Source organism: Theropithecus gelada, unplaced genomic scaffold (genome assembly GCF_003255815.1).
Source record: "Theropithecus gelada isolate Dixy unplaced genomic scaffold, Tgel_1.0 HiC_scaffold_16002, whole genome shotgun sequence".
Lineage (NCBI taxonomy): Eukaryota > Metazoa > Chordata > Mammalia > Primates > Cercopithecidae > Theropithecus > Theropithecus gelada.
This window is the reverse complement of record NW_020257772.1, coordinates 1,285-28,889: the sequence shown is the minus strand read 5'-3', so window position 1 is coordinate 28,889 and position 27,605 is coordinate 1,285. Positions and strand designations below refer to the sequence as shown.

The 27,605-nt window shown below is 39.1% G+C and overlaps 1 protein-coding gene across 1 annotated transcript; it reads left to right on the top strand.

Annotated features, from left to right (window-relative positions):
* Window positions 1-272: 272 nt before the first annotated feature.
* On the top strand, window positions 273-25,990 carry LOC112617304 (rho GTPase-activating protein 10-like; the record flags this gene model as incomplete). Its single annotated transcript, XM_025374060.1, has 3 exons — window positions 273-376; window positions 2,909-3,003; window positions 25,909-25,990. Coding segments are annotated over exons 1-3 (243 nt in total), but the record flags the coding sequence as incomplete, so codon positions are not given.
* Between the last annotated feature and the right edge of the window lie 1,615 nt (window positions 25,991-27,605).

Sequence of the window (27,605 nt, the reverse complement as noted above, 5' to 3'; positions counted from 1 at the left end):
ATAACTGTTGATTTTTCTGGCAAAATATTTAAACAGTATGTCTTTAAATCACTTCTGTGTTGCTAAATCTGTTTTAGAGTTTTGTTTCAAAGCACCTGTTCTTATTTTCCCTTTTCTTATTAGAACCAGCAGTATTGCTGAGCTGTTTCATTGATTCAACTGTATCTGTTGCTGCTTTTTACACTTTTCCTCTTTAGTAATGTATTTATAGCTCTACATATCTGCTTAATTTATGAGGGAAAATATAAAGGGCTGTTTTTTTGTTGAAGGGCCTGCTCCGTTTGGTTCCAGTTGGGTAAAACACTATTGCATGTATCGAAAAGCAGCGAAGAAGTTCAACATGATCCCATTTGAGCACAGATCTGGAGGGAAACTTGTAAGTATTTGGTTCAACATGGAATAGATTTTAGTCTGTCAGAGGTAGTGTTTGAGGGTGTCATTTTAATGGTTTATATTCACTGATGATACATTTTTAGTTTTAAAATCTTTGTTTTGTTTTTAAGTAAAATCGGCCAGAAGACGGAACAATGTATGTGTTTTCTGAATTGCATGCTTGGGTTTTAAACCACTAGATTTTTTTTTTTTTTTTCTTGTCTTAATTTAAGTTCTGGGATACATGTCCAGAACGTGCAGGTTCGTTACATAGGTATACATGTGTCATGGTGGTGTGCTGCACCCATCAGCCTGTCATCTACATTAGATAATTCTCCTAATGCTATCCCTCCCATAGCCCCCCACCCCCTCAGAGGCCCCAGTATGTCATGTTCCCCTCCCTGTTTCTGTATGTTCTCATTGTCAGCTCCCACTTATGAGTGAGAATATGCAGTTTTAACCACTAGGTATTTTTTTAGGTGAACAATAGAATCCTTTTATGTCACTGTTTAAGATAAAGGTAACATTGACAGCAAGCTTTCATGACTCAGTGGTTCCTCAGCATTTATACAATGGAGCTGACTTGCACAAATGTATTCATAGCCTAAAAACAAAGAAGAGTGATCTGTAATAAATTTTACTGTTGTTCAGTTCGTCTTACAAAGTTCTCACATAGGTATTTGCAATGCATTTAGTTAACTGCTCCCCCTGAAATAAAAACAGCAGAGCGTGATAGTAAGAAAAGAGCAAGACGACCTCACAGAGTTGGCTGTGTAGAAAGGTGATCTTTCTGTGTATTTTAAATGGAATCTGCAGCTTATTACAATAATTAATGGTCTAGAAACAAAACTCTTCCCACCAATGTTGAACATAATTGATAACACATTTTTAAGAAAGCAGGTTAATTCATTGCTTGCTGGGTGAATGGGTATGGTTTGGCTTAGATGAATAAAAAAACAAAACCAAAACCTAAGTTCACTTCTATTTACTTACACGATGCCTTTCCCTGAAAAATATTTAAAGCAGCTTTTAATAAAAACACATTTATATAATAATGAAATAGACATGGAAAATTAGTCATGGTGAGGAGAAGGAAGTGAGGAGATGGCTCTTGAAGCATCAAGTTTGAGACTGAGTTTCCTGTCAGAGCCAATTCAAGCCCTGAGATATTTCTGCTTAGTGATACCTTTCTGTTTTAGCCTCCAAATAATAATAAATATGTTATGGAATATAGCTGGAGATTTTGAATATTTGTATATCTTAATGTTATTTAGAGATCTTCACGTTCTGGAAAATGTGAAAATGTTCAGTAAGTGTGTACTCACACTTCATAGAGTTGTTCTTTTACTGAGCACCTGTATTTCTGCATTGCAAATTAAGTAAAGATAAATTCAGGGTGATTCACATAGGAAAGACAGAAATTGCCTAGATAAATGGTTCTAGCTTTAGATTATCAAAATATTTAATCTAGGGTTATTGGTGTCCTTTTAGATTGACCTGTATGGAATTACAATTTTTATAGGCCAAAAATAGTCACATATTGCCTGTGACATGTGGTGTGACATAATATGAAATAAATTTTTACACTAAAAAAAGAGTACAATAAGAGACTAACAGTATTCCAATATCTAAAAACTGTACTGTTAATCTACCTTTAAAGATTAACATTTGGCCAGGCACAGTGGCTCGTGCCTGTAATCCCAGCACTTTGGGAGGCCAAGGCGGCAGATCACTTGAGGTCAGGAGTTCAAGACTGGCCTGGCCAACATGGTGAAATCCTGTCTCTACTAAAAATATAAAAATTAGCCTGTCATGGTGATGCACACCTGTAATCCCAGCTACTTGGGTGGCTGAGTCACCGAGTTGCTTAAACCCAGAGGCGGAACCATTCCAGCCTGGGCATTTAAAAAAAATGATTAAAAAAATAGAGGTTAGTTGCAACTGTGACAGAGCAAGACTGTCCAAAAAAAAAAAAAAAAAAAGAACATTGGTATTGTCTGGCTTAACATTACCATAATCAGTAACGTCTAGAAAATCTTAAGAATCAAGAGAATGGCCGGGCATGGTGGCTCATGCCTATAATCCCAGCACTTTGGGAGGCCGAGGTGGGTGGATCATCTGAGGTCAGGAGATTGACACCAGCCTGACCAACATGGCGAAACCCTGTCTCTCCTGAAAATACAAAAATTAGCCAGGTGTGGTGGTACATGCCTGTAATCCCAGCTACTCAGGAGCCTGAGGCAGGAGAATCACTTGAACCTGGGAGGTGGAGGTTGCAGTGAGCCAAGATTGTGCCACTGCACTCCAGCCTGGGCGAAAGAGCGAGACTCCCTTCTCAAAAGAATCAGGAGAATGACAAAAATGTTAATATTTTAGATTGTAAATAGCATTTAAAAAGCCATTTTGAAAGAGGATAGGGTAAAGAGAAGGGACTTAAGATCTTGAACCTTGCTCCCCTGCTCTCCAGTATAGAATGGCTGAGTGTTTATATGCTTATCCTGTAGGTTTTGAGACTGTTCAAAATGATTATTTGCAGGGAGACGGCGAGGTGTTCTTTTTGAAAGAATGTACCAAGAGGCATACTGACTCCATTGACAGAAGGTTTTGTTTTGACATAGAAGCTGCTGATCGGTAAGTTATTGGAATCATTGGACATGGTGAAAGAGTCGTTTTAAAAAAATGATTAAAAAAATAGAGGTTACTTGCAACTGTGATTTCCATGGCCTGGGAAAATGTTACCTTGCTATATTTCCAGGCTGTGTGTTCATTATAAGCCGTTTAGTCTTGGTCACCGGGTTTAGCTATGGGGTGATAGTTTCATCTTGATTTAGTTAGGAGTCATTCTAACCAGGGTTGTCACCTAAAAAATAACCTTGGAGGCCAGGTGCAGCGGGTACGCCTGTAATCCTAGCACTTGGGGAGGCCTAGGTAGGCAGATCACCTGAGGTCAGGAGTTCAAGACCATCCTGGCCAACGTGGTGAAATCCTGTCTCTACTAAAAATACAAAAATTAGCCAGGCGTGGCCGTGCACACCTGTAGTCCCAGCTACTTGGGAGGCTGAGGCAGGAGAACCACTTGAACCCAGGAGGTGGGGGCTGCAGTGAGCCAAGATGGTGCCACTGTACTCCAGCCTGGGCGGACAGAGTGAGACTCCATCTAAAAGGAAAAAAAAAAAATTTGCCTTGGAGCTTTTCATTGTTGATCCAAGCCTAATTTGTAGCATGAAGAGAACAATGGCAAGAGGAACTGGGTGACAAAGCTAAAAAGGGGTGATAGGTAGCTAGCTATTAATAGAGAACAACATTCATTTGTGCTTGTGGGAGTTTTCAGTGTCTACATCCCGTACGTGATGGAGGGTCTTAGGCAAACTCCTTCTGTTTATTCAAAGATGAATTTTTTTTTTCTTATTGTATGACTTTTAGTTATTTAGTTGTAAAAGAGTCTTTGCCAGAGAGGAAGAAGTAGAAGAGAAAGGTTTGTTTGTCATTATTACGACTTGTCTGGCATTAATTTCTACGTCCTCCAGTAGCATTAAGGAAAATCCTAGTGCTGATAGAATATTTGCTTTTTAATGGCTGACAGTACAGTGATTCCTTGCCAGCCCTGGTTTTGGCAGTGATGGTTTTTAGATAAGGCTGTTCTATGTTTGTACAATAAAAGCTTATGAGATTTGTTAAAGCAAAAGTTCAGGTCAGAACCCAGAAATACAAAAGTAATTGATGCTGCTTCCTCTGTTAGATGATACAGTTGAGTCTCTGGGGGTAGTACAGAGAGGGAGGAGCAGTGCTTTTATAATAAATGAATTGAGGACCATTTATTACACATAAAAACAGGCCCTTAAGCACCATGATAATTTTGGCACTACTGTGAAAGGATGAGTGGTTAAATAAGTATTTTGCCAAGATAGGAAAAATATGGAAGAGAATGTCAGTGTAAAAGAGGTTGGATCTTGCTATGTTGCCCAGGCTGGTCTCAAAACTCCTGGACTCAAGCAATCCTCCCACCTTGGCCTCCCAAAGTCATAGGACTACAGGTGTGAGCCACCATGCCTGGCCTAAATTTCAAGCCAATAAGAATTCTTCCAAACTTTAAATAGGGAATTAGTCAGCGTAACACAAGTCGAGCATACGTCTGTGTGCACACACCCATGGGTAGCACTGGATTCCTTTCTGAGTGCCACTGTCGTCAATGCTTCCGTGTTTTATCTCAGCTGTTTCCTTGCCATAGCTCTCTCAGGTAGTTGTTACTGTTTCCATTTTATGATGAGAAACTGAGGCACAGAGCATTTGAGCAATTTCCCCATGGTCACGTAGCTAGTGGTAGTTGGAAGAGCTGAGATTTGAACCCCTGCATTCTCTACCTAGAGCCCCATATCTTACCTTTTTGTCTTTTCTTTCTTTTTCTTTCTTTCTTTCTTTTTTTTTTTTTTTCAGATGAGTCTCACTCTTTTTGCCCAGGCTGGAATGCAGTGGTGCAACCTCGGCTCACTGCAACCTCTGCCTCCCAGGTTCAAGTGATTCTTCTGCCTTAGCCTCCTGAGTAGCTGGGATTATAGGCGCACGTTACCACACCTGGCTAATTTTTGTATTTTTAGTAGAGACAGGGTTTCACTATGTTGGCCAGGCTGGTCTTGAACTCCTGACCTCAAGTGATCCACCCACCTCAGCCTCCCAAAGTGCTGGGATTACAGGCAAGAGACACTGCGCCCAGCTTGAGCCCTACCTCTTAACCACTGTGCTATAAGCCTCTGCAGATCACCATATGGTCAGAATGTTTTCTAAATAATTGACAAAGATGTGTTAGCAGTACTGTCTAGTAGAGAATATGTTAAGTGAGGTGAATCTGATTAGTTTTGAAAGCAGGGTATGTCTATAATGCAATTCAATCACTTTAATCATCCAAAGTATCTAGTTTTCTCTGAGACCTTGATCATCCCCATTTTTTTTTTTTTTTTTTGTTAGCCATGATCCTTGCTATGATTGGAACTACTCTCCACCCCTCAAAGACATTGATGAGGGATTCCTATGGAGGTGCTTAACATATGAAGGATAACACCTGTAGGGAGACTCTTGGAACAGGGGAGGATTTTAGGTTGGTGATCTATTCTAGTGGTTTTCAAGTGCTTTATAGGGAGACCCTCTTTTCAAATAAAATTTCATGTTAATGCATATGTAAAGCAAAAAAAGTGGGTTCCCTTATTAAAGAGGCATAGGGGCCTGGATTCCCCCCCTTTTAGCTTCCTTCTTTTTTCTTGCAGAAGTCTCTAATTTACTTCCATTGAGGTCCACAGCTCCTTTCTGGGAACTCCTGGCGGGGGACCTAATCTAGTTTAGGTGGTTAAAGAAAGGCACACAGAGGATCTGACATGTAAATTCATAACTAAAGGGTTATCTGGAGTAAGCTGGGATTGAGATTCATGTGCCAGGTAGAGTGAATGTCGCATGTGGAGGCCTGGAGACAGGAGAGGGCATGATGTATTTGAGACACCTAGCGTCACTAGTGTAAGAGCCAGAGAGAATGGGAGAAGAGGCTTGAGATGGGGCAAGGGCCTGAACTTGAAGTGTTTGAACTTAATCCATTAAATAGTTTTAAGCAGGGCAGTAAGTGACAATTATATTTGTATTTCTCAAAGCTCATTCTGGCAGAGTAAGAAAGATCTGGAGGTGGCAAGAGTGGACAAGAGAAAGTTGTTTAAGGATAGGGTGAGAGGGCCAGGATTGGTGTGGTGGCAGTGGGGATGGAGCCAAGTGGGGTAGATCTTTGGGGATAAATGGGATGTTGCAGTTAGAGGGTGAAGGAGCGGGGAAGGTTTCTGGCTTGAGTAGCTAGATGGGACCATTTACTAAGGTGGGAAACAAAGTGAGGGCATAAGGATGGGGGAAGACAGTGAAATTAGTTTGGGTCATTGTATTAGTTAATTTTCATACTGCTATGAAGAAATACCCAAGACTGGGTCATTTATAAAGAAAAAGAGGCTTAATGCACTCACTGTTCCATATGGTTGGGGAGGCCTCATAATCATGGCAGAAGGCAAAAGAGGAGCAAAGGTACATATTACATGGCAGCAGGCAAGAGAATGTGTGCAGGGAACTGCCCTTTATAAAAACTATTAGATCTCGTAAGACTTATTCACTGTCATGAGAACAGCATGGGAAAAACCCATTCCCATGATTCAGTTACCTCCCACCAGGTCCCTCCCACAACACATGGGGATTATGGGAGCTATAGTTCAAGATGAGACTTGGGTGGGGGCACAGCCAACCCGTATCAGTCATGTTGAGTTAGATTGCTGTGGGTCATTATGAAGAGAAACCTGGGAGGAAATTGGGTACAGAGCTTGGTGGCTATGGCAGCAATTTGATTGGTTGTTCATGTTTGACCTCCTGAAACTCTCCATCCTTTTACTTCCCTAACAGTTAACTATTCAGGTTCTCCTCAGATCTCTTGGTCCTCTCTAGTTCAGCTGTTGCTCCTTTAAATGTTGCCATTTCCTATAGTTGTTTTTCTGTATCCATCCATTCTCATGGTTGCACACTGAAAGTATATCTCTCTGTAATACGTAGTTTTCTTACCTTTTTCTGTTTTGAACTGCTTCTAGAATCTTTAGCTCCTTAATCCTAAAATCTGAGATCTATAATGCTTCCAAATGCAAAACTTTTTTAGCACTGGCATAATGCCACAAGTGGAGAATTCGTACCTGACCTCATATGGTGGGTTGTAGTCAGAACTTTGTTTCATGCACAAAATTATTAAAAATGTTGTACAAAGTTAACTACAGGCTACATGTATAAGGTGTATATGAAACATACATGAATTTCTTGTTGAGATTTGGTTTCTATTCCCAAGGTATCTCATTTTGTAAGTGCAAATATTCTAAAATCCAAAAAATCTGAAATCCAAAACCCTTCTGGTCACAGGCATTTTGGATAAAGGATACTCAACCTGTGCATTGCCAACTCTGCTCCTTTTACAATTCTTGGTAATTTCAGTATGACTTTAGGTGATCCTTTCAGTACTTGGCATCTTGATTTGTTAAGTTCTTCTCCTTCAGTGACCTTATTCTGTACTGTACCTCAGCTGTTTTTTCCGGTGTTCATTCCTTAGACCTTGTCATTGCAAGGAACTGCAGTCCTCAGCAATCCGGATTGCAAGACTTTCTCTTTCTGATACCACCTTCTTTCCTAATAAGCACCCTTAGATTCCCCAGTTCAGCCCTACAGTCTGTTGTTGTTCATGCACTCACTTTCTTCCTTAACTGGTTGAAATTTCATAGTCACTCATCACAGACCCTTTTTAATACCCTTCCCTCCACCGCTTCTTTCTTTCTTTATTTTGCTTGTTTGCACAATGCCAACTTACGATTCAGTTCTGCCTTCTCTCTTTCTAGAGTAGAGAAGCAAGTTCTACTGCATTCATGGGATCACTTCAGATACATGACCACTGTCCTCCAATAAGCTATTCATGGTAGCCACTGATCCTACTGTGTTTTCTTTTTCTTTTTTTTTCTTTGAGTTGGAGTCTCTGTCACCCAGGCTGGAGTGCAGTGGCACCATCTCCGCTCACCTTAACCTCCGCCTCTCGGGTTCCAGTGATTCTCGTGCCTCAGACTCCTGAGTAGCTGGGACTACCGGTGTGTGCCACCATACCTGAGTAATTTTTGTATTTTTAGTAGACGGAGTTTCACCTTGAACTCCTGAACTCAAGTGATCTGCCTGCCTCGGCCTCCCAAAGTGCTGGGATTACAGGCGTGAGTCACCCTGCCTGGCCCATACTATGTTTCCTTAGTTCCTGTATACTCGCAGTTGAATATTTTTTATTTTCCTCTCTCTCTTAAGCTCTGACACTGCCTCCCTTTCCTGATGACTTTGTGTCCTATTTTGTTGTGAAAATAGAAGCTGTAACAAGAGCTGTTTCCTGCTGTAGACACCCACCGCCACCCTCAGTGCCCAGACACCCTGCTTTTCCTCCCTGCCTGTGGGAGCTGCCTGTGTTCCTGATGGAGGCCAGCTCCTCTGTTCAGGTGTTTCCATTTCCTCTTCCCATCCTCTGTCCGCTGCTCCAGGATATTACTCAAGCAACTCTACTTTTTCTTTCTTGTTAACATTAGTTTTGCCTCCCGGCAGCATGTGAAATGCTCTTATTTCATTCATCTTAAAATACAAAAGCCACTACAGCCACCATCACCAATGAAACCACCCTTCCCTTTCATTTACTGCCCATTTTTTTAACTCTTATAAACAGCAGCAATTCTTCAAAAAGCTGTTCTATTTATGGCCTCAAATTTCTTTCCTGGCCAGGTGTGGTGGCTCACGCCTGTAATCCCAGCACTTTGGGAGGCCGAGATGGGCGGATCACCTGAGGTCAGGAGTGCAAGAGACAAGCCTGACCAATATGGTTAAACCCCATCTCTACTAAAAGTACAAAAATTAACTGGGTTTGGTGGTGGGCGCTTGTAGTCCCAGCTACTCAGGAGGCTGAGACACGAGAATTGCTTGAACCCGGGAGGTGGAGGCTGCAGTGAGCTGAGTTGGCACCACCGCACTCAAGGCTGGGTGACAGAGTGAGACTCTGTCTCAAAAAAAAAAAAAAATTTTTTTTTTTTCGTCTTTCTTTCATCTTCTCTTTTGAACTGTCTACTCAGGCCTTTGCCCTTTCTCTCCACTGTTGAGGTCATCAGTGGTCTCCCTGTTGCTGTACCTGGTGGTCGATTCCCAGTACTCATGGTCTTTTCCTCACAACATCCCTGACATGGCCCATCACTCTCTCCTCCATCACATGCTTGCTTCAAGGACAGCATACCTCCCTCTCACATCTCTGGCTTCTTCACTTTTTATACTCCTTTGCCAGTTCTTAATTTTCCAGATTCCTGGATGTTGGAGTTCTCTCGGGTTCAGCCCTTCATTGTTTTTGCTCTTCACTCACACTTTTTTTTTTTTTTTTTGAGACGGAGTCTCGCTCTGTCGCCCAGGCTGGAGTGCAGTGGCCAGATCTCAGCTCACTGCAAGCTCCGCCTCCCGGGTTCCCGCCATTCTCCTGCCTCAGCCTCCCGAGTAGCTGGGACCACAGGCGCCACCACCTCGCCCGGCTAATTTTTTGTGTTTTTTTTTTTTTTAGTAGAGACGGGGTTTCGCCCGAGATCGAGACCATCCTGGCTAACACTCACACTTTTTTATGACCTTGTCCAGCCTTACGACTTTATGTGCCATCTGTATGTTGGTAACTTGCAAATTTATTATCTCTACCTGGATCTTGTCCCTGACCTGCAGCTTCTTATATCCAGCTGCCTACTCAGTATTGCTTCCGGGGTGTCTAAAAGGCATTTCAAACAGTGTAGATGTGGGGAATGGTGATTGTTCTTTGAAAGTTTTCCGGTAAGTCTTGGGAGTGGGAGGGGGGTAGTTACATTCCTCTAACGTGTTACATAGGTATATGAATTCATTCCTACCATATAGATACTAATATATAAATCTTTACTTTTTCTTAAAAGTTATACATACTTATTTTAAGTCTGAACTTTTTCTAAAGCTCCTTGGTTAACTTGGAAAATAATTTTCTTGGTGTGTTCATATTCTTTAGTCTAAAAGATCAAGCTGCTTTCTAAAAACAATGACAGACCCCCCCACCGCCTTTTAATGGTTTATTTCCTCATTTCTAAACAGAGAAACATCTATTCTTGTTTGCTGTTACTAGTAGATACTGTTTGGGGTCCCTTAATTTCCTGCCATCCCCCACGGTCTGTGTCTTAGTTAGTCTCGTGTGGAGCAAAATCTGCTGGCAGGAGGTGAATGTGCTTTGAGATCTGTAATTTTGGGGCTTTGAAAGCATTATTTAGTGAAAAATGTGAATGAGATAGGCTCTTCTCTTGTCTGCTTTCCTGATTCCTAGGTAGAATCAGGAATTAGGGAATTATAAGTAATTTGTTCCTTGTTTATTAGATTATGAATTCCATGAGGGTAGGAACACTGTTTTACTTAGTGTTACTTGGTATCACAATACCACATGTAATGCTTTATACATGGTGGACATTTATCAGATTTGTACGGGATTAAATGAAATTGAATTGTTGCTCAGAAGTGACTGAACTGTGATTAGATTCAATCAAGCAACTGTCAGTCAGCTGTCCTCTTCTGCACCACACCGCTATACTGTGAGCTCTAGTGTCTTCATTCTGCTTCAAGAAAAATAAACCTGACTTGTTGTGCAGTGTGTGGGTATTATAAATGGATTTCTGCTGCAGTTTGTACAAGTTTCGTATTGGGTACCTTCTTTTTTCTTGAGATGGAGTTTTGCTCTCGTCACCCAGTGTGCAGTGCAATGGCATGATCTCGGTTCACTGCAACCTCTACCTCCCAGGTTTGAGTGATTCTTTTGCCTCAGCCTCCCAGGTAGCTGAGATTACAGGCACACACCGCCATGCCCAGCTAATTTTTGTATTTTTGCTAGAGATGGGGTTTCACTATATTGGCCAGGCTGGCCTTGAACTCCAGACCTCAGGTGATCTGCCCGCCTCTGCCTCCCAAAGTGCTGGGATTACAGGCATGATCCACCACACCTGGCCCTCTTATTGGGTACCTTCTTGTAGCAATTTTGCAGTTGATTGTATATGTCTAATATAAACATATTTTGTCGTCTTTACAAGTATCTGTTTTTGCTGTTTTTTAATTTCCTGTGTTGAAAGAGCAGCCTGGTAGCATTTTAAAGTAGGTGATAGCACAGTGGAGCCGGGGCTTGCCTTTGATCTGTGTAGACATAAATCAAGAGCTTTTACTTATTTGTGGCATTATTTCAGATCAGATTTGGTTGCATATAACAGAAAAAGGCAAAATAAACTGGCTTAAACGGGGTTAAAGTTTATTTTTTCTCTTGTTTGGGAAGCCCAGAGGTTGCCAGATCACGGCTGATATAATCCTGATTTCTCTTGAGCATGGTTTAGTTTTATCGCCACTCGAGGCATGAGACAGAATGTGGCACTGTTCCATTTATCACATAGCACTGTCTCTGGTTGTAGAGACATTTTCCAGTGGTTGCATAGACTACTTTTGCTCACAGACCATTGGCTGGAATGGAGTTATGTGGTTACACCTAGTTGCAAGGGAGGCTTCTAAATCCCAAGGTTGGGAAATTGCTGTCTTTTGTTTTCAGAGGTCCATGTGTTGTTCTAGTACTTTACTATTACTGAGAACCAGTGGGAGAATGGCTAATGGAGGGTGGGGTGGAGCCCAGCTAGCCATTACTACTTTGATTATCAATGGTTAGATGGATGTGTGCTTCATTTTTTTCTCCCTCAATTTACCAAAAGGTTACTTTGAATTTTTATCAGCTAAGAGACAGCATTTAAGGCCACAGATTTGAAAATCATGTCTGATAAGGGACTTGTTTCTAGAATGAAGAACCATTATAACTCAATAATATATAGACAAGTAACAATGAAATGGTCAAAAGACCTGAATTAGACATTTTTTCAGAGAAAATATACAAGTGGTTGCCTGGGTGCAGTGGCCCATACCTGTAATCCCAGCACTTTGGGAGGCCGAGGTGGGCGGATCGCCTGAGGTCGGTAGTTGGAAACCAGCCTGGCCAACATGGTGAAACCCCATCTCTACTAAAAATACAAAAATTAGCTGGGTACGGTGGTGGGTGCCTGTAATCCCAGCTACTCAGGAGGCTGAGGCAGGAGAATCACTTGAACCCGGGAGGCGGAGGTTGCAGTGAGCTGAGATCACGCCATTGGACTCCAGCCTGGGCAACAGAACGAGACTCCCATCTCAAAACAAACAAACAAACAAAAAAAACACACAAGTGGCCAATAAACACATGAAAAACGCTTAATATTGTTAGCTGTTAGGGAAATGCAAGTCAAAACCACAATGAGATATCAGTTTATACCTACTAGGATGGCTATAAATAAAAAGCCAGGTAATAACAAGTACCGGCAATAATGTAGAGAAATTGAAATCCTCATACACTGAGAGTGAGAATTTAAATGGAATGCTGCTTTGGAAAACAGTTTGGCAGTTCTTCAGAAAATGAAACATAACATTGCTATCTGACCCAGAAATTCTGCTCCTAGCTATACATTCAAGATAATTGAAAGCATATGTTTACACAAAAACTTGTGCATGAATGTTGATAGAAGCATTATTCATAATAGCCAAAAAGTAGAAACAACCCAAATGTCTATTAAGAGATTAATGGCTAAATGTGGTATAGCCATACGATGAAAAATTAATACATGCTACTGTATGAATGACACTTGAGAACATAATGCTAAGTGAAAGAAGCCAGTCATAAACGGCCACGTATATATGATTCCATTTATATGAAATGTGCAGGACAGATACATCTCTATAGATAGAGAGTAAATGGGTGATTATCTAGGTCTAGAGGTTTGGAAAGAAATGGGAAGAGATGGCTAATGGGTACAGGTTTTCTTTTTACTTCCTAGGGTGATAAAAATGTTCTAAAATTGATTTTGGTGATGGTTATGCAATTCTGTGGATATGTCACAAGCTGTTGAACTGTACATTGTCAGTGGGTAAGTTTTATGGTGTGACTTACATCTCAATAAAGCTATTTTAAACAATGGAACACAGCTGCAGATAAATACCATAGCTAAAAGAAGGGTCTTAAATCACTATAAACTATCACTACATGACGTCAGCCACATTTCAGAGACCATGGGCTGTGAAAAGATTAAGTCACTCATTTTTTTAGGTTGGAGACATTGTATTTTGTATGGATGTTTTTTCCATGGCAAGCTGTAGTCTGTCAGGAGGTGTAGCTTTCTTCCCTGAAGGGTGGAATATCACCCTTCCCCCGCCCCAACAATTGTGTTATATAACATGCTGTTAGCTTCGTTGGCATGCTTGCCACATGCCACTTTGTGCTGTGACCCCCCCACACATTTACTTGATAAATAATTATCCGTTCTGTGAAAGTTCTCCCACACATCGCATTCAGGCACTGCTTAAAGAAAATGCTTCCCGTTTTGCTCTCGTTAATCTGACATTTCAAATATTACATTTGGTTTCATTTTGCCTGGTTCCCATATCACTCTTGAAAGGATGGCAAGATGCTTCTGACTTGTAGAATTCACTTATTTGTATTTTTATGTTGAAGAAGAGAGGAGGAAATCACCTGTGTATCTGAAGCATTAGGTGTTTTAGAGTGATTTTATACTATCAACTTTATTCAGCATCTGTTTGCATGATGCTGTACCGTTTCTCACTTTAAAAGAGTGAGCTAAGAGCATGTTGCCTTCAGAAGCCCATGCAATTTGACTGAATATGAGAATGTTTATATAACGCATTAATTGTACTAATATTTGTAAGCGTTTTATAGAGCCTCACATCCAGGCACCTAGACAATTGTTGACTGTTTTTGCCACTGAGGGATACAACAATAAACTAGAAACTAAAAGACTTGAAATTAAGGGAACTCATAGACCAGGAAGATTTAGAAGCAAATAACAGTTCAAAGGTCTAAGGTGCTGTGGGAGATGAGCAGCATGGGGGAGTGTGGGGTTGGCTGGGAGAGCTTACTGAAGAAAGTGATTTTTTAAACTGACTCTTGAAGATTAGGTAACCAGTTTGGCGACTCAGAGGAAGGGAGGCCCAAGGCAAAAAGGAATCACAGGAAGTGTGGAGAACACATGTTGAGATAATCCTTTAAGTCAGAGGTTCTCAACTGTGGGTGATGTTGCTCCCGGGGACATTGAGCAATATCTGGAGACACTGATATAATGTATTTTAACTGTGTGTTTTGGGGCTGGGGGTTAGAGGAGGGCAGGGAGTTGCTACAGACACCTGGAGGGTAGAGGACAGCTGTGCTGCTGAGCACCCTCCAGGGCACAGGGCAGGCTTCTGCAACAAAACATCATCTGGTCCAAAATGTCAGGAGTGCCACTGTTGAGAAGTCCTAGATTTAATGCATGTGATAAGATAGAGACCCCTGCAAATACTTGTGGAATTGAATGGAAGTAAACTTTTTTTTTTGAGATGGAGTCTCTCCCCGTCCCCTAGACTGGAGTGCAATGGCATGATCTTGGCTCACTGCAACCTCTGCCATCCCAGGTTCTAGCGATTCTCCTGCCTCAGCCTCCTGAGTAGCTGGGATTACAGGTGTGAGCCACTGAGCCCAGTTAATTTTTGTATTTTTAAATAGAGACGGAGTTTCACCATGTTGGTCAGGCTGGTCTCGAACTCCTGACCTCAGGTGATCCACCTGCCTCAGCCTCCCAAAGTGCTGGGATTACAGTCGTGAGCCACCGCGCCCGGCAGGAAGTAAATTTTTAAAATATAACTTTTTAAATGTAAATTTTTTTATGTAAGTGGAATTACACCTTTTATTGAAATATATATATATTTCAATATATATAGAAATACATTTCAATATATATACAAATACGTATTTCTATATATAGAAATATGTAGGTTTCAATATAGAAATATATATTTCAATATAGAAATATATATATTTAAGTATATGTATTTCAATAAAAAGTAACCATAGCTTAGTTTGGTTATAGTATAAGCAATGAAGTAAAGCCAAATGGAAAGGGCTCTGTGTCTTGACTCTTCCGTGTGATTTGTTCAGTGATGATCAGTTATTCAGGAACTACCAAGATACCAGTGTAGAAAGAAGAGCACAGAAAGTTATTTTAAAAGAATTTTAGTGGAACTTGCAGAACATGGAGTGGGTAGAATTAGAAACAGCATTTCTAGTATATAGGTATCTGTGTTTTTCATAGAATGTAAGAATTTTCCCTAAAGATGACATTGTTGATGGTGATGTATTGAAAGACACGTTTTACATTGGCTCTGATATTAAATGGAAACCTGAATTGACATTAATATGGATTTATTTTTAAATTATATGCTGAAGGATATTGGAACGTGGGCCATAGAAAAATTTTTAACTTTTCTGAGTAAAGCCAGGATAAAATGTTTTGTACAAGAGTTTTTGTGGAGATACATTTTTATTAATCTTGCATAAATACTTTGGTGTGGGAGTGCGCAGGTATGGTATATGTATGTTTGACTTTTCAGGCAATTAAGGTTACAAAGTAATTTTACCCTTCCACCAGCAATGTATGAGAGTTCCATTTGCTCCACTTCCTTACTAACCTTTAGTTATGTTAATCTTTTTTATTTTAGCCAATTTTGACTAGTGATGTTGAGCACTTCTTCCTGTGCTTATTGGCCATTTATGTTAATTCTGTCATGAAGTGTCTATTAAAATCTTTTGCCCATTTAAAAATTGTGTTGTTGGTCTTTTTGTTATTGAATTGTAGGAATTCTTTAGAAACAAATCATTTACCACATATAATGTGAATATTTTCTCTGATCTGTGGCTTGCCTATTTTTTTTCTTCAGTGTCTTTTGATGAGAACATGTTAACTTGAATTTATCAGTTTAAAAAATTTTATTAGGATTTTTTTGCATCAAGAAATTTTTTTTTTTTTTACTCTGAGGTTTTGAATAAATTTCCCCGTGTTTTCTTATAAAAGCTTTATAATTAGTCCATGACTCATGAAGATTTTTGGGGGATGTATGGTGTGAGACATGAGGGTTGAGGTTTATTTATTTTTTCCACAGGTAAATAGCCAGTATTTCCATCACCTTTTATTGATAAAGACTTTCCTCTCATTTAATTGTTTTGGCATCTTTCTAAAAAATCACTTGACTGTGCATCTGTAGGTCTATTTCTAGATTATTCTGTTGCATCTCTTTGTTCTTTTGCCAGTAACACACTTACCTTGATTATTGTATCATTAGTCAGGTGGTACAAGTCCTCTGTTCTTTGTAAAACAGTTTTGGCTACTGTAGGTCCTTGGTGTTTCCATATAAATTTTAGAATTAATTTATTTTTTCAAGAAAACACGTAAACCCATAGGTCAATATTGTGAATACAGAACCTTACAGTTCATGAACTTGATTTTCTGTTTATTTAGATTTTCCATTTATCCCAGTAATGTTTTACAGTTTTCAGCATAGAAGTCGTGGGCATTTTTTTTTTTGGTGTTAAATTTTCCTGAATATTTTATGTTTCTGCATGATAATTTAAAATGATATTTGTTTTACCTTTAATTTCCAACTGTTCACTATTAGCATGTAGAAGCATACTTGGTTTTTGTATCTTACAGTATTGCTAAGTGCACTTATTAGTTCTATTAGTTCTGGCAGTTTCTTTAGGATTTTTAAATGTACACAGTGCTTTTTTTTTTTTGTATATGATAAAAACAGCATTAGGGCCAGGCATGGTGGTTGACGCCTGTAATCCCAGCACTTTAGGAAGCTGAGGCAGGAAGATCACTTGAGCTCAGGGTTAGAGACCAACCTGGGCAATATAATGAGATAATGAGACTTTGTCTCTTTAAAAAAAGAAAAAAAAAATTAGCCAGGTATGGTGGTGTGTGCATGTAGTCCCAGCTACTCAGGAGGCTGAGATGGGAAGACAGCTTGAGCCCAGGAGGTTCAAACCTGCAGTGATCCATAATCGTGTCACTGTACTCCCATCCTGGGCAACAGAGCGAGACCCTGTCTCAAAAAAAAGACAGCTTGATTTCTTCCTTTCCGATCTGTGTGCTTTTTAGTTTTTTTACTTGCCTGCCTACACTGCCTGAGATTGCCTGTAAAATGTTTGACAGAAGTGGTGTTATTGACCATCTTACCTTGTTCCTGATCTTATTAGGAAAAGTGTTCATTATTTTACTTTAAAGTGTGACATTAGCTGAAAATTGCTTGTAGATGTCCTTTTCATTTTGAAGAAGTTTTTATTCCCAGTTTTAAGCATGAATTGGTTGGAATTTTGACAAAATGTTTCTCAGTGTCTATTGAAATCATTAAATATGTTTCTTTAATCTTTGGATATATATGACACTGAATTTTTTAAGTTTACCTCACATTCCTGAGATTAAACTCTACTTAGTCATGATGTACTAGCTTTTTGTACACTGCTTCATCCATTTTGCTAGTATTCGGTTAAGGATTTTTACATTTATGTTCATGAGAGATATGTGTGTTATGATCTTCATTTTTAGTGTCCTTGTCTAATTTTGGTACCAAAGTTTACGATGGCTACAGAAGAGTTGGGAAGTTTTCCCTTCACTATTTTTTTGTAAGTGTGTCATATTGGTATTAAGTGTTTGAGGTAATTCACCTGTGAAGCCATCTTTGCCTAGAGTTTTCTTTGTGAGAAGTTTAAAAATTTTTAATTCATTTTATTTAGAGGATATAATGATATTCAGATTTCCTGTTTTTCTTGGGTTTTGATAAATTGTGGTTTTCAAGGAATTTATTTTCTCTAAGTTGTTGACTTTATTGGCATAAATGTCATATCAACTTGTTGCTTTCATACCTATAGGATTTATGATGGTAACTCTTGTGCTTGGTACAGATTTTTGTTTCATATTTTCTTGATAGAGGTTTATCAATTTTGCTAATATTTTCCGAGAATCTGTATTATCCACTTTTTATTTTATTCATTTCTGAATTTCTTTTTTTTAAACTTTGCATTTAATTTGTTTTTCTTTTCATTCCCTAAGTTAGCACATATCATTAATTTTACACCTTATTTTTGAGGTGGGCATTTGAATCCATACATTTTCTAAGGACTATTTCAGCTTGCATTCCACAAATTTTGATTTGCTTTTATTACAATTCAGTTAAAAATAATTTATTTCTTTATGTGATGAGGCTATAGATTGAAAACATGTGATATTTAGAAGTGTGTTTTAAAAATTCCAAATGGTTGGAGATACTTCACATGTCATATTATTGCTTTTTTTCTACTTAAGTACTCTTGGTCAGAGAAAACACAGTTTATATTCTATCAATATGTATCGAATATTGAAAGGATTTTTTTGCATGTGTGCCTATTGTCTTAATGACCCTTTTATGAAATATCTCTCTGTGCTAATAATTACCTTGAAGTCTACCTTCTAATAGTAATATAGCTACACTTGCTTTCTTATGCTGTTTGTACAGCATATCTTTTTTCATCCTTTTCCTTTTATCTGATTCTTTATGTTTAAACTTTTTTTATAAACAGCATATAGAGTTCTGTTTTTAAAAATTATGTTAGCCATTGCTTTTTAATCAGAGTTTTAGTTTATATGTAATAATTATTTTATTATTATTATTATTTTTTAGAGATGGGGTTTTGCTATGTTGCCCAGACTGGTCTTGAACTCCTGACTTCAAGCCATCTTCCTTCCTTGGCTTCCTAAAGTGTTGGGATTACAGGCATGAGCCACTATGCCCAGCTGATCCATATATAATTTTTGATATGTATGGGCTTAAATCTGCCATCTTGATTTTGATTTCTAGTTTCCATGTTTGCTTTCTTTCGTTTTTTGCTGTTGCCTTTTCTATTGATTTTTAGTTAGGCCTTTTAGTGTATTTTTCAGATAGTGTCTCAGAGTATAACATGCATTTAAAAATAATCATAGTATCTGCCTTCTCAAAAATAAAGACCCTTAGAACAGTGGACGACTTCCAATCATCCTTTTGCTGTCTGTGCTCTTGTTATTATCTATTCTAATTCTACATACACTATGAATGTGGGAACTACATAGTATTTGAACTACATATGTTATGAAGTAATTATACATGACTGCTTTTACTTCATGAAATCAATAATCAGTGGTCTTTTAAAGAAATTTACTGTTTATTTACATATGGGTATATGCATACATATGGGTGCAACTGTTTTGACCAGATTTTTTTTTTTTTTTTTTTTTTTTTGAGACGGAGTCTTGCTTTATTTGTCCTTTCTGGTTTTCTTTATTCTTTTTTGCAAAACTGGGTTTTTATTTTGTTGCATTAGGCTGCCTTTAGTTTGAGCATTTCTTATAATGCAGGTCTGCTAGAGAAGACTTCTTTCCTTCTTTCCTGTTTTGTCTGTGTGAAAATGTCTTGTATATTGCCTTCATTTTTGATGGATATAGAATTATTTTCATAGATTTCCCCTTATACATTTTAAAGAAGTCATTTCATTGTCTTCAGGCTTCCATTTATTTTCTGATGATAAGTTATCCATTTTTCTTACCAGTCTCTCTTCTCTCCTCTGTCGTCTCTTTTTCTCTTGCTGCTTTCAGGATTTCTTTTTAAATAATTTTTATGATTTTTTTTTTTTTTTTTTGCCTTGCCCAGGGTTCCATTGAGGTTCTTGGATGTGTAGGTTTGATATTTCTTACTACCAGGTTTAGAAAATCTTAGTCATTATCTCTTCAAATGTTTCCTCCATTTTCTGTTTATTTTTTGGGATTCGAATTAACTTAACGTTAGAGCATTTGATGCTGCGCCTGGAGATTTCAGATTCTCTGTTTCAGTTTTCCCACCTGATTTCCATTTGTGTGTGTTTGGATCATTTCTCTTGACCCATCTTCAAAACCATTCGGTAAGTCTCTAGGAAGTTTCAAACTTTCCCACATCTTCCTGTCTTCTTCTGAGCCCTCCAAACTGTTTCACCCTCTGCCTAGGTTATCTTTAGAGAGAAAGAGAGATAGGGGTGGGGTGGGGTGGGGTGGGGTGGGGTGGGTGGGGGAACTGCCAAACACTTTTAAACCGCCAGATCTTGTGAGAACTCACTCACTATCAGGAGAGCAGCACAGGGGAACCACTCCCGTAATCCGATCACCTTACAACAGATCCCTTCCTCGACATACGGGGATTACAATTCAAGAAACACTCCAGGCAGGCCATGCCGTCTCTGAGTAGGACACAGAGTAGGTGGATATGAGCAGCCCCTCAGATCCACCACAGGGCGGTCTCTCGGTCCTGCTCTCAGACTTCCTCATGAGCACTTGTGATCCCACAGACAAGAGTTGGAGGGCGGGTTCAGACTCACTTTGTGTCTAGGACTCCTAGGAATTCTAAACCATCACACCAGCCTATGTTCTACCTTTAAAATTTTGTTAAAATTCCACTGTTTTGTCTGGGATGATTTCCTGTTTGTCTTGCTGCTCCACCATGGATGAAAGCAGCTGGGTGTGTGTGTGTGTGTGTGTGTGTGTGTGTGTGTGTGTGTGAGAAAGCAGCTGGTGTGTGTGTGTGTGTGTGTATGAAAGCAGCTGGGGTGTGTGTGTGTGTGTGTGTGTGTGTGTGTGTGTGTCTGTGCCTATGCCTGTGTCTCTGTGTCTTTGTATTCTGTCCAGGGAATGGTTTGTCACTCTTTGGATTTTCATTCATTAGGTCTTTTTTACATCTTTGCTCTCAAATGAGTTTTTGTAAAACAATGATTTTCTAGGTTCTCCATCTTGTTCTTACTGATAGAGTGGGAATGATGTTCTCTCATAATTTTTTACATTCCAGATGGGAGCAACAGTTCTCTAATGATTAATAGCTTGAAATCACTTTCATTGGAACATATAATCTTCTGACTGTCATTGCTCATGTGCTCTGTTTGAAACTTTTTTTTGGTGGACAGAAGAAAGAAGTTACTATAAAGGCTTGACCTTAAGTAAAACTAGGCAACATGCTTTTGTTATCTCTGGAAAAAATGCATGATTCATAGATTTATACTGTTTTTTTTTTCCCAGAAACCCTATGAGAAACTGATTACATTTCTATAACTTTAAAAACTTTTTTTGGCTTCAGCAGTTTCCCCTTCTCATAATAAAATGTAGGGCAGAACTTGTTACATGCTGGTTTGTTTTTTTTCTTTTTCCTTTTCAACATTCCTCTTAGAAAAGCAATAAAATATTCCTGATTGTTACCATTATAAGTTTTGGTACCTGCTTCTTTGTTTATTCACTTAATAGCTCCTCTATTTACAATAATGTCTCCTTAGGCTTGTGAATGTTTCTCTCTGCTTTTTTCTTTGTGTATTTTCCAAATTTATAAGCTCAGTAATCTGTCACTTACAACGCAAGGGTAAAACCTGTCTCCTACATGGTTTGATGGAGCTATAGAACATGCAGTTGAAAGAGGCTTAAATATATATGGAGTGAAATGTAGAATACAGATAATAGGCAGTTTCTTATGCTTGGGCTCAGGGTAGTGCCTGATTGGTAATAGCATGTGTTTGTATTTGTATTTTTTTGAATGAATGAATGAATGAAAGAGGTTGAGATGCTGATTTATGAACTTAAGTTCTTTTATTCTTAGGAATTCTTTTAAAAAGAATTTATGAATTTAAGAACTTGTTTGTTTCTTCAGATTCCAATTCCCAAACTTACGTACTACAGATAATAAGTAGGGTTTTAGATAAAGATTATCCTGGCAGCTTGCCCCTTTTCACCTGGTTTATTTTTTTCCTTCACGAAATTTATACTTTTGCCTTTGTATTCATCAGGAATCAGTTCTGACTTGCTGTGTGTGATGAGTTATCCAGAGCTTAAAATGGTATCTGGAACTCAGTAGGTACTCAGATTGTAGTTTGGTTGAAATGAATTATTAGGTGAGTAAGAAAATGGCAGTGTTCTCAGATGAACCAGTATAATCCATTGCAGCAATATGGTTCCAACAACCCCCAATCAGAACTTTCTCAGTTATAATTCTTGCTCTAATGGAGTCACTAATGTTATCTTAGCTTCTCCATCAAACGAATATATGATTGGTATTTTTTCCCTCCTTCCTTCCTTTCCACACTTCTCTGTCTATCTATAAATAACAACAACAACAACAACAACAACAACAACAACAAAACTGCCTTGAGACAGGTTCTTGTTATTTTGCCCAGGCTGGTCTCAAACTCCTGGGTTCAAGCAATCCTCCTGCCTCAGCTTCCCAAAGTTTGTTTTTTATTTAAATACGAATAATCCAATATACTTTGTGAAGTTTTCTGTTCTTTACTCTTCTGAGATTTCACCGTATTTCCTTTACATCCATTAAATTTTATTAATAAAATATGTCCTTTGTTTCCAAAACTACAGAATTTTTATGTTTTGGTTTACCAGTGTGATGCTGTTGATTCTGCAGTTTGAAATGTGTCCAGTGTTTCTCAAAGTCTTGTTCTTTCTTAGTGATGTCCTAGCAATTGATTATTAGAAAAGAAAAACTTGAGAAATTCGAAATGGTTGAAACATGTTCTAGCACACGTTTTATTTTTCCAACACTAATGCTTTAGAGGCAGGGAGTCAGTAAATAGAAAATGAATATGAGCAGTCTTTGTGAGAGGATGGGAACCCAGCCTTACCTAATACTGGTGGCTGATCCCTTTAATGTAAAAGTAATGCGTTGCAAGTGGGAAGTGTTCTGAAGAATGTATAGTGTGATGAGTTAATTCTCAATAGTGGAACTGTTTTGAGTTATTGTTACATTATTTGCCAGAATATAAACAAAGGGAATTCTTTCCTTGTGGATGATCCATTTCTACTTAATCTCTCATCTTTCAACAAATTGTTCTCTGCTGCCTTCCACAAAGGGCTGTGTGGCTCAAGTTTGAATCATTGTGCTTGGAGGCAAGACATATAATAATACTTTACTTTTTATGCTTCTTTGGATTTTTATCAGAAATAATATGGCTGTTTGATCTGAAGCCTGATAATTGGTTTTTCCCTTACTTCAGTATTTATACTTCCAGTCATAACGCTTTAAGCCCTTCATCATTCAACAGTTATTTCTGTGTTTTAGGTTACTAGAATCAGTCATTCTTCTTCCTGTCCAGCATCTCTGTTTGCTGCTCTATGTGTCACTGGTGAAGAATATACAACCATCTATCTTGAGTTAATATTATTTTTCCTCCACATATGAGCATCAGTGGAAAACTTTAGGGGAAAACAAAAAGGAACTAGAGAGGACAAGGAATTTCCTGAGACTCATGGTCTGACTTTGAGAGTGTATTAGGTCCTTACTTGCTACATTGGTTCATGGTTGTCACTGATTTCCTTTACTAGTTACTGATGGTATATTGTAGTTGACCTGTCTTCTATTTGTTATTCTTGGAGCAACAGCTTTCATACTTATCATTTTGTTGCCCATGGCATGTAGAAGCACTTCTGGAATATTTCCCGAGCACCTTCATTGTTTCTTTTTTCATTTTTGCCATTCTGTATCATCCTTTTAGTCTTTTAATATTTTTTTTACAGTCAAGTCTTGCCTATCTTCAGTCCATTCTCCACCCAGCAACCAGACTGTTCATGTACAATTTTAACCTGATCTGGCTATTCCCCTACTAAAAACCTTTAGTGGCACTTAGGATAAATTAAATCCTTAGCATGGTGTATTAGTTCATTCTCACACTGCTACAAGAACTGCCTGAGATTGGGCATTTTATAAAGAAAAGACATTTAGGCCAGGTGTGGTGGCTCAAGCCTGTAATCCTAACACTTTAGGAGGCCTAGGCAGGCCGATCACCTTGTCAGGAGTGACCTGGTCAGGAGTTTGAGACCAGCGTGACCAACATGGAGAAACGTGTTTCTACTAAAAATAGAAAAACTAGCTGGGCGTAGTGGCTGGGCACCTGTAATCCCAGTTACTCAGACACTGAGGTAGGAGAATTGCTTGAACCTGGGAGGCGGAGGTTGCAGTAAGCCGAGATTGCGCCACTGTACTCCAGTCTGGGAGACAGAGCGAAACTCCATCTCAAAAATAAAGAAGGGAAGGGGAAGGGAGGTTTAACTGACTTAGTTTTGCAGGGTGTACAGAAACAGGAGGCATGGGTGGGGAGGCCTCAGGAAACTTACAATCATGGCAGAAGGCAAAGGGGAAGCCGGCATGTCTTACGTGGCCAGATCAGGAGGAAGCAGGGTGGTGGGGAGTGGGGGGTGCTATATACTTTCCAACAACAAGATCTTGTGAGAACTCTGTCATGAAAACAAGAAGGGGGAGGTCTACTCCTATGATCCTGTCACCTCCCACCAGGCCCCTGCTCCAACTTTGGGAATTGCAAATGCTACATGAGATTTGGGTGGGGACACAGAGCCAAAGCATCCCACATGGCCAGGGAGGCCCTGTGTGGCCGGACTCCAGCCTGCCTCCGCAGCTTTCTGTTGTGCCAGTCTCCAGCAGGCTCATGGTGCCAGTGAGGAGGCTGATCTTAACTCCCCCAGAGTGTGCTTTTGGTCTCCTATGCACCTTTTCGGCTTAGAGGACAACTCTGCATTCAAAAAAAACTTTTCTGAGGACAACTTTTTAAAGAGTCGTTTTCAGTTCACAGTCAAACGAGGAAGATAGAGATTTTCCTTATTCCCCCCAGCTCCCACGCATGCATAGCCTTCCCCATTATCAACACCCCCACCAGAATGCTGCATTTGTTAGAATTGAGGAATCTGCCTTGACATACCATAATCACCCAAAATTCATAGTTTACATTAGGGCTCACTCTTGGGTTGTACATTCTGTGGGTTTGCCCAAATGTATACTTAATGTATCCCCCATTCTAGTATCATACAGAAGATTTCACTGTCCTAAAAAGCTTGTGCTCCACCTGTTCATCCCTTTCCCTCCAGTCCCTGGCAACCAGTGGTCTTTTTACTGTTTCTGTAGTTTGACCTTTTCCAGAGTGTCATCTACTTGAATCGCAAAGTATGTAGACTTTTCAGATAGGCTTCTTTCACTGAGTGGCATACATTTAAGCTCCCTCCATGTCTTTTCATGGCTCAGTAGCTCATTTCTTTTTAGCACTGAGTGATACTCCGTCGTCAGGATGTACTACAGTTTTATTCATTCACCTAGTAAGGGGCAGTTGTGAGTCAAACAAAATTTGGTAGTTGTGAATAAACATCCATGTGCAGGTTCTCGTGTAGACATAGTTTTCAGCTCCTTTAGGTAACTACCAAGGAATGTGACTGCTGTGTCCTACAGTAAGAGTATTTTTACTTTTGTAAGAAACAACCAGACTTTGAAAGTGTACCATTTTGCATTGCCACCAGCAGTGAATAAGAGTGCCTGTTGCTCCACATCCTCTTCAACATTTGGTGGTGTCAGTGTTTTGGATTTTGGCTATTCTAATGAGTAGTATTCAATTTGTATTTCATTTTAATTTGCCTTTCCTTGATGATATCTGATAGCGTACATCGTTTCTTAATGCTTCTCTGCCATTTGTATATTCATATGTATATTCCATGTGACCCAATAATTCCATTTCTTGATATATACCCAAAAGAATTGAAAGCAGGGGCCTAAACAGATATTTGTATATCCATGTTCATAGCAGCACTGTTCGCAACCGGCAAAAGGTGGAAGGAACCCAAGTGTCTCCGGATGTTGTGAATGGATAAGAAAAATGTGGTATATACACACGCAATGGAATATTAGGCTTTTATTTAGTAATTGAAAGTTACCGTTCGACGGGTACAGAGTTTCAGTTTTGCTAGATGAAAAAAGTTCTGTTAATGGATGGTGGTGATGGTTATGTAACATCGTGAACATATTTAATGCCACTGAACTCTACTCTTAAAAATGGTTAAGATGATAAACTTTAGGTTACATGTATTTTACCACAGTTAAAAGTAAAAAATAAATAAATAAATAAATAAATAAATAAATAAATAAATAAATAAAACCAAAAACTTACCACAGTTAAATCTTAGGAAAAACTTGCCTTTTAGTGGCCAAGTGGTAACCTGATCTGTTACTGGTGTCTTTCAGGCCTGGCGTTTCCTTGACCATGCAGGCATTTTCTGAAGAGGAAAGGAAGCAGTGGTTGGAAGCTCTGGGTGGAAAGGAAGCTGTAAGAATAATCAATGGTTGAGTTTTATTTAAAAGCCTTTAGAGTTGACTTGCATTCATTTTTATGTTATTTTTGTGTAGTATTTGAGAAAAGTTCCCTGCTGAAACAGGTATTCCAAAAATCATCTTGGAAGCATTCAACATTCTGGTAACTTGGCTTGGGCAAGCAGCAGTACATATAAGACTGGCGTATCATTAGTTTTTATTTCTGTATTTTCTTGACTTGCCACTCTGAGGAAGTCATCTAAATTCTCAATTTCGTCTTGCCTACTTGACGGTACTTTGGGTGATGAATACAATAAATGTCTGCAATGCATTTTGATCTCAGTGGAGATGGAACAGGAAATGTGAGACCAGGCAATATTATAAGTGACTGCTGTAATTATTTTGCTTGATATAACAATTTAAACTTTCATCTAGTGGTTTACAGAATACAGTATTATGTAGCCTTAGTGAATGGGCCTCTGTAGTCAGAGTGCTTTGAGGAATACATTGAAGGTAGTGGTATAGATCCAGAGGCACCAGGATTCAGTCTGTTGGCCACTATTGAAGCACTACTTTCATTTTGGTGGACTAGTGGCTTTTGAGAGTTGAGAATTTGGCACATCATGTATTGGGGATTTAGTGAGGATAATGATAGAAAACACCACAGAACCAATTTAAATAAACTCGACTTAAAGTATTATGTATGACTCTAAATAAACTGCCATTGCAGGTACCAGGCAAGCTTATCTGGAAAGCATTTGCCAGTTCAGCAGTGTTGAGGACAAAAAAACCCAGAAAGAGCATGGTTTGAAAGTAGAGGAGGTATCATCTAGAGCAGAAACAGATTCAGAATAGAGCTTATGAAATGGGCAAAAGCTAATGTTATCTCAGGGTAACAGCGCATTGGTGGGTGTATAGGAAACGAGAGCAAGGAGGCTGATCAGCAACGCGTGTGGAAATCTTGAAGTACTTGGAAAATGAAAACTCAAATTAACATAGTATAAAAATTGATTCTATATTGGGAATGTATCACTCTTACACCAAAAAAAAAAAAAAAAAAAAAGGCATCTTGATCAGATTTGGTTGTCTTACCATATTTGGAATGCATTTAGCTTCTGTAGTTTTATTTTGATTGATTGATGGAATCTCGCTCTGTTGCCCAGTCTGGAGTGCAGTGGCATGACCTTGGCTCAGTGCAACCTTTGCCTCCTGGGTTCAAGTGATTCTCCTGCTTCAGTCTTCCAAGTAGCTGGGATTACAGGCATGTACCACCATGCCCAGCTAATTTTTGTAATTTTTAGTGGAGATGGGATTTCACCATGTTGGCCAGGCTGTTCTTGAACTCCTGACCTCAAATGATCCACCCACTTTGGCCTCCCAAAGTGTTGGGATTACAGGCGTAAGCCACCACACCCGGCCTTATTTCTATTTATTCTTAATTTGTCATTGAAATTTTTAGCTGTGAATCAAGAGTATTTCCAGTGTTTATGGTTACTGAGACTGCAAAACAGGTTATACTCATCTTCTTTAGTAAAGACAGCACACTCACTAGAATGTATCTCTCCAGAGATGCAGGAAGTATATTGGATTTGCATCCATTAAAATACAGAAAAAAAAAGTGAGTTTGCATA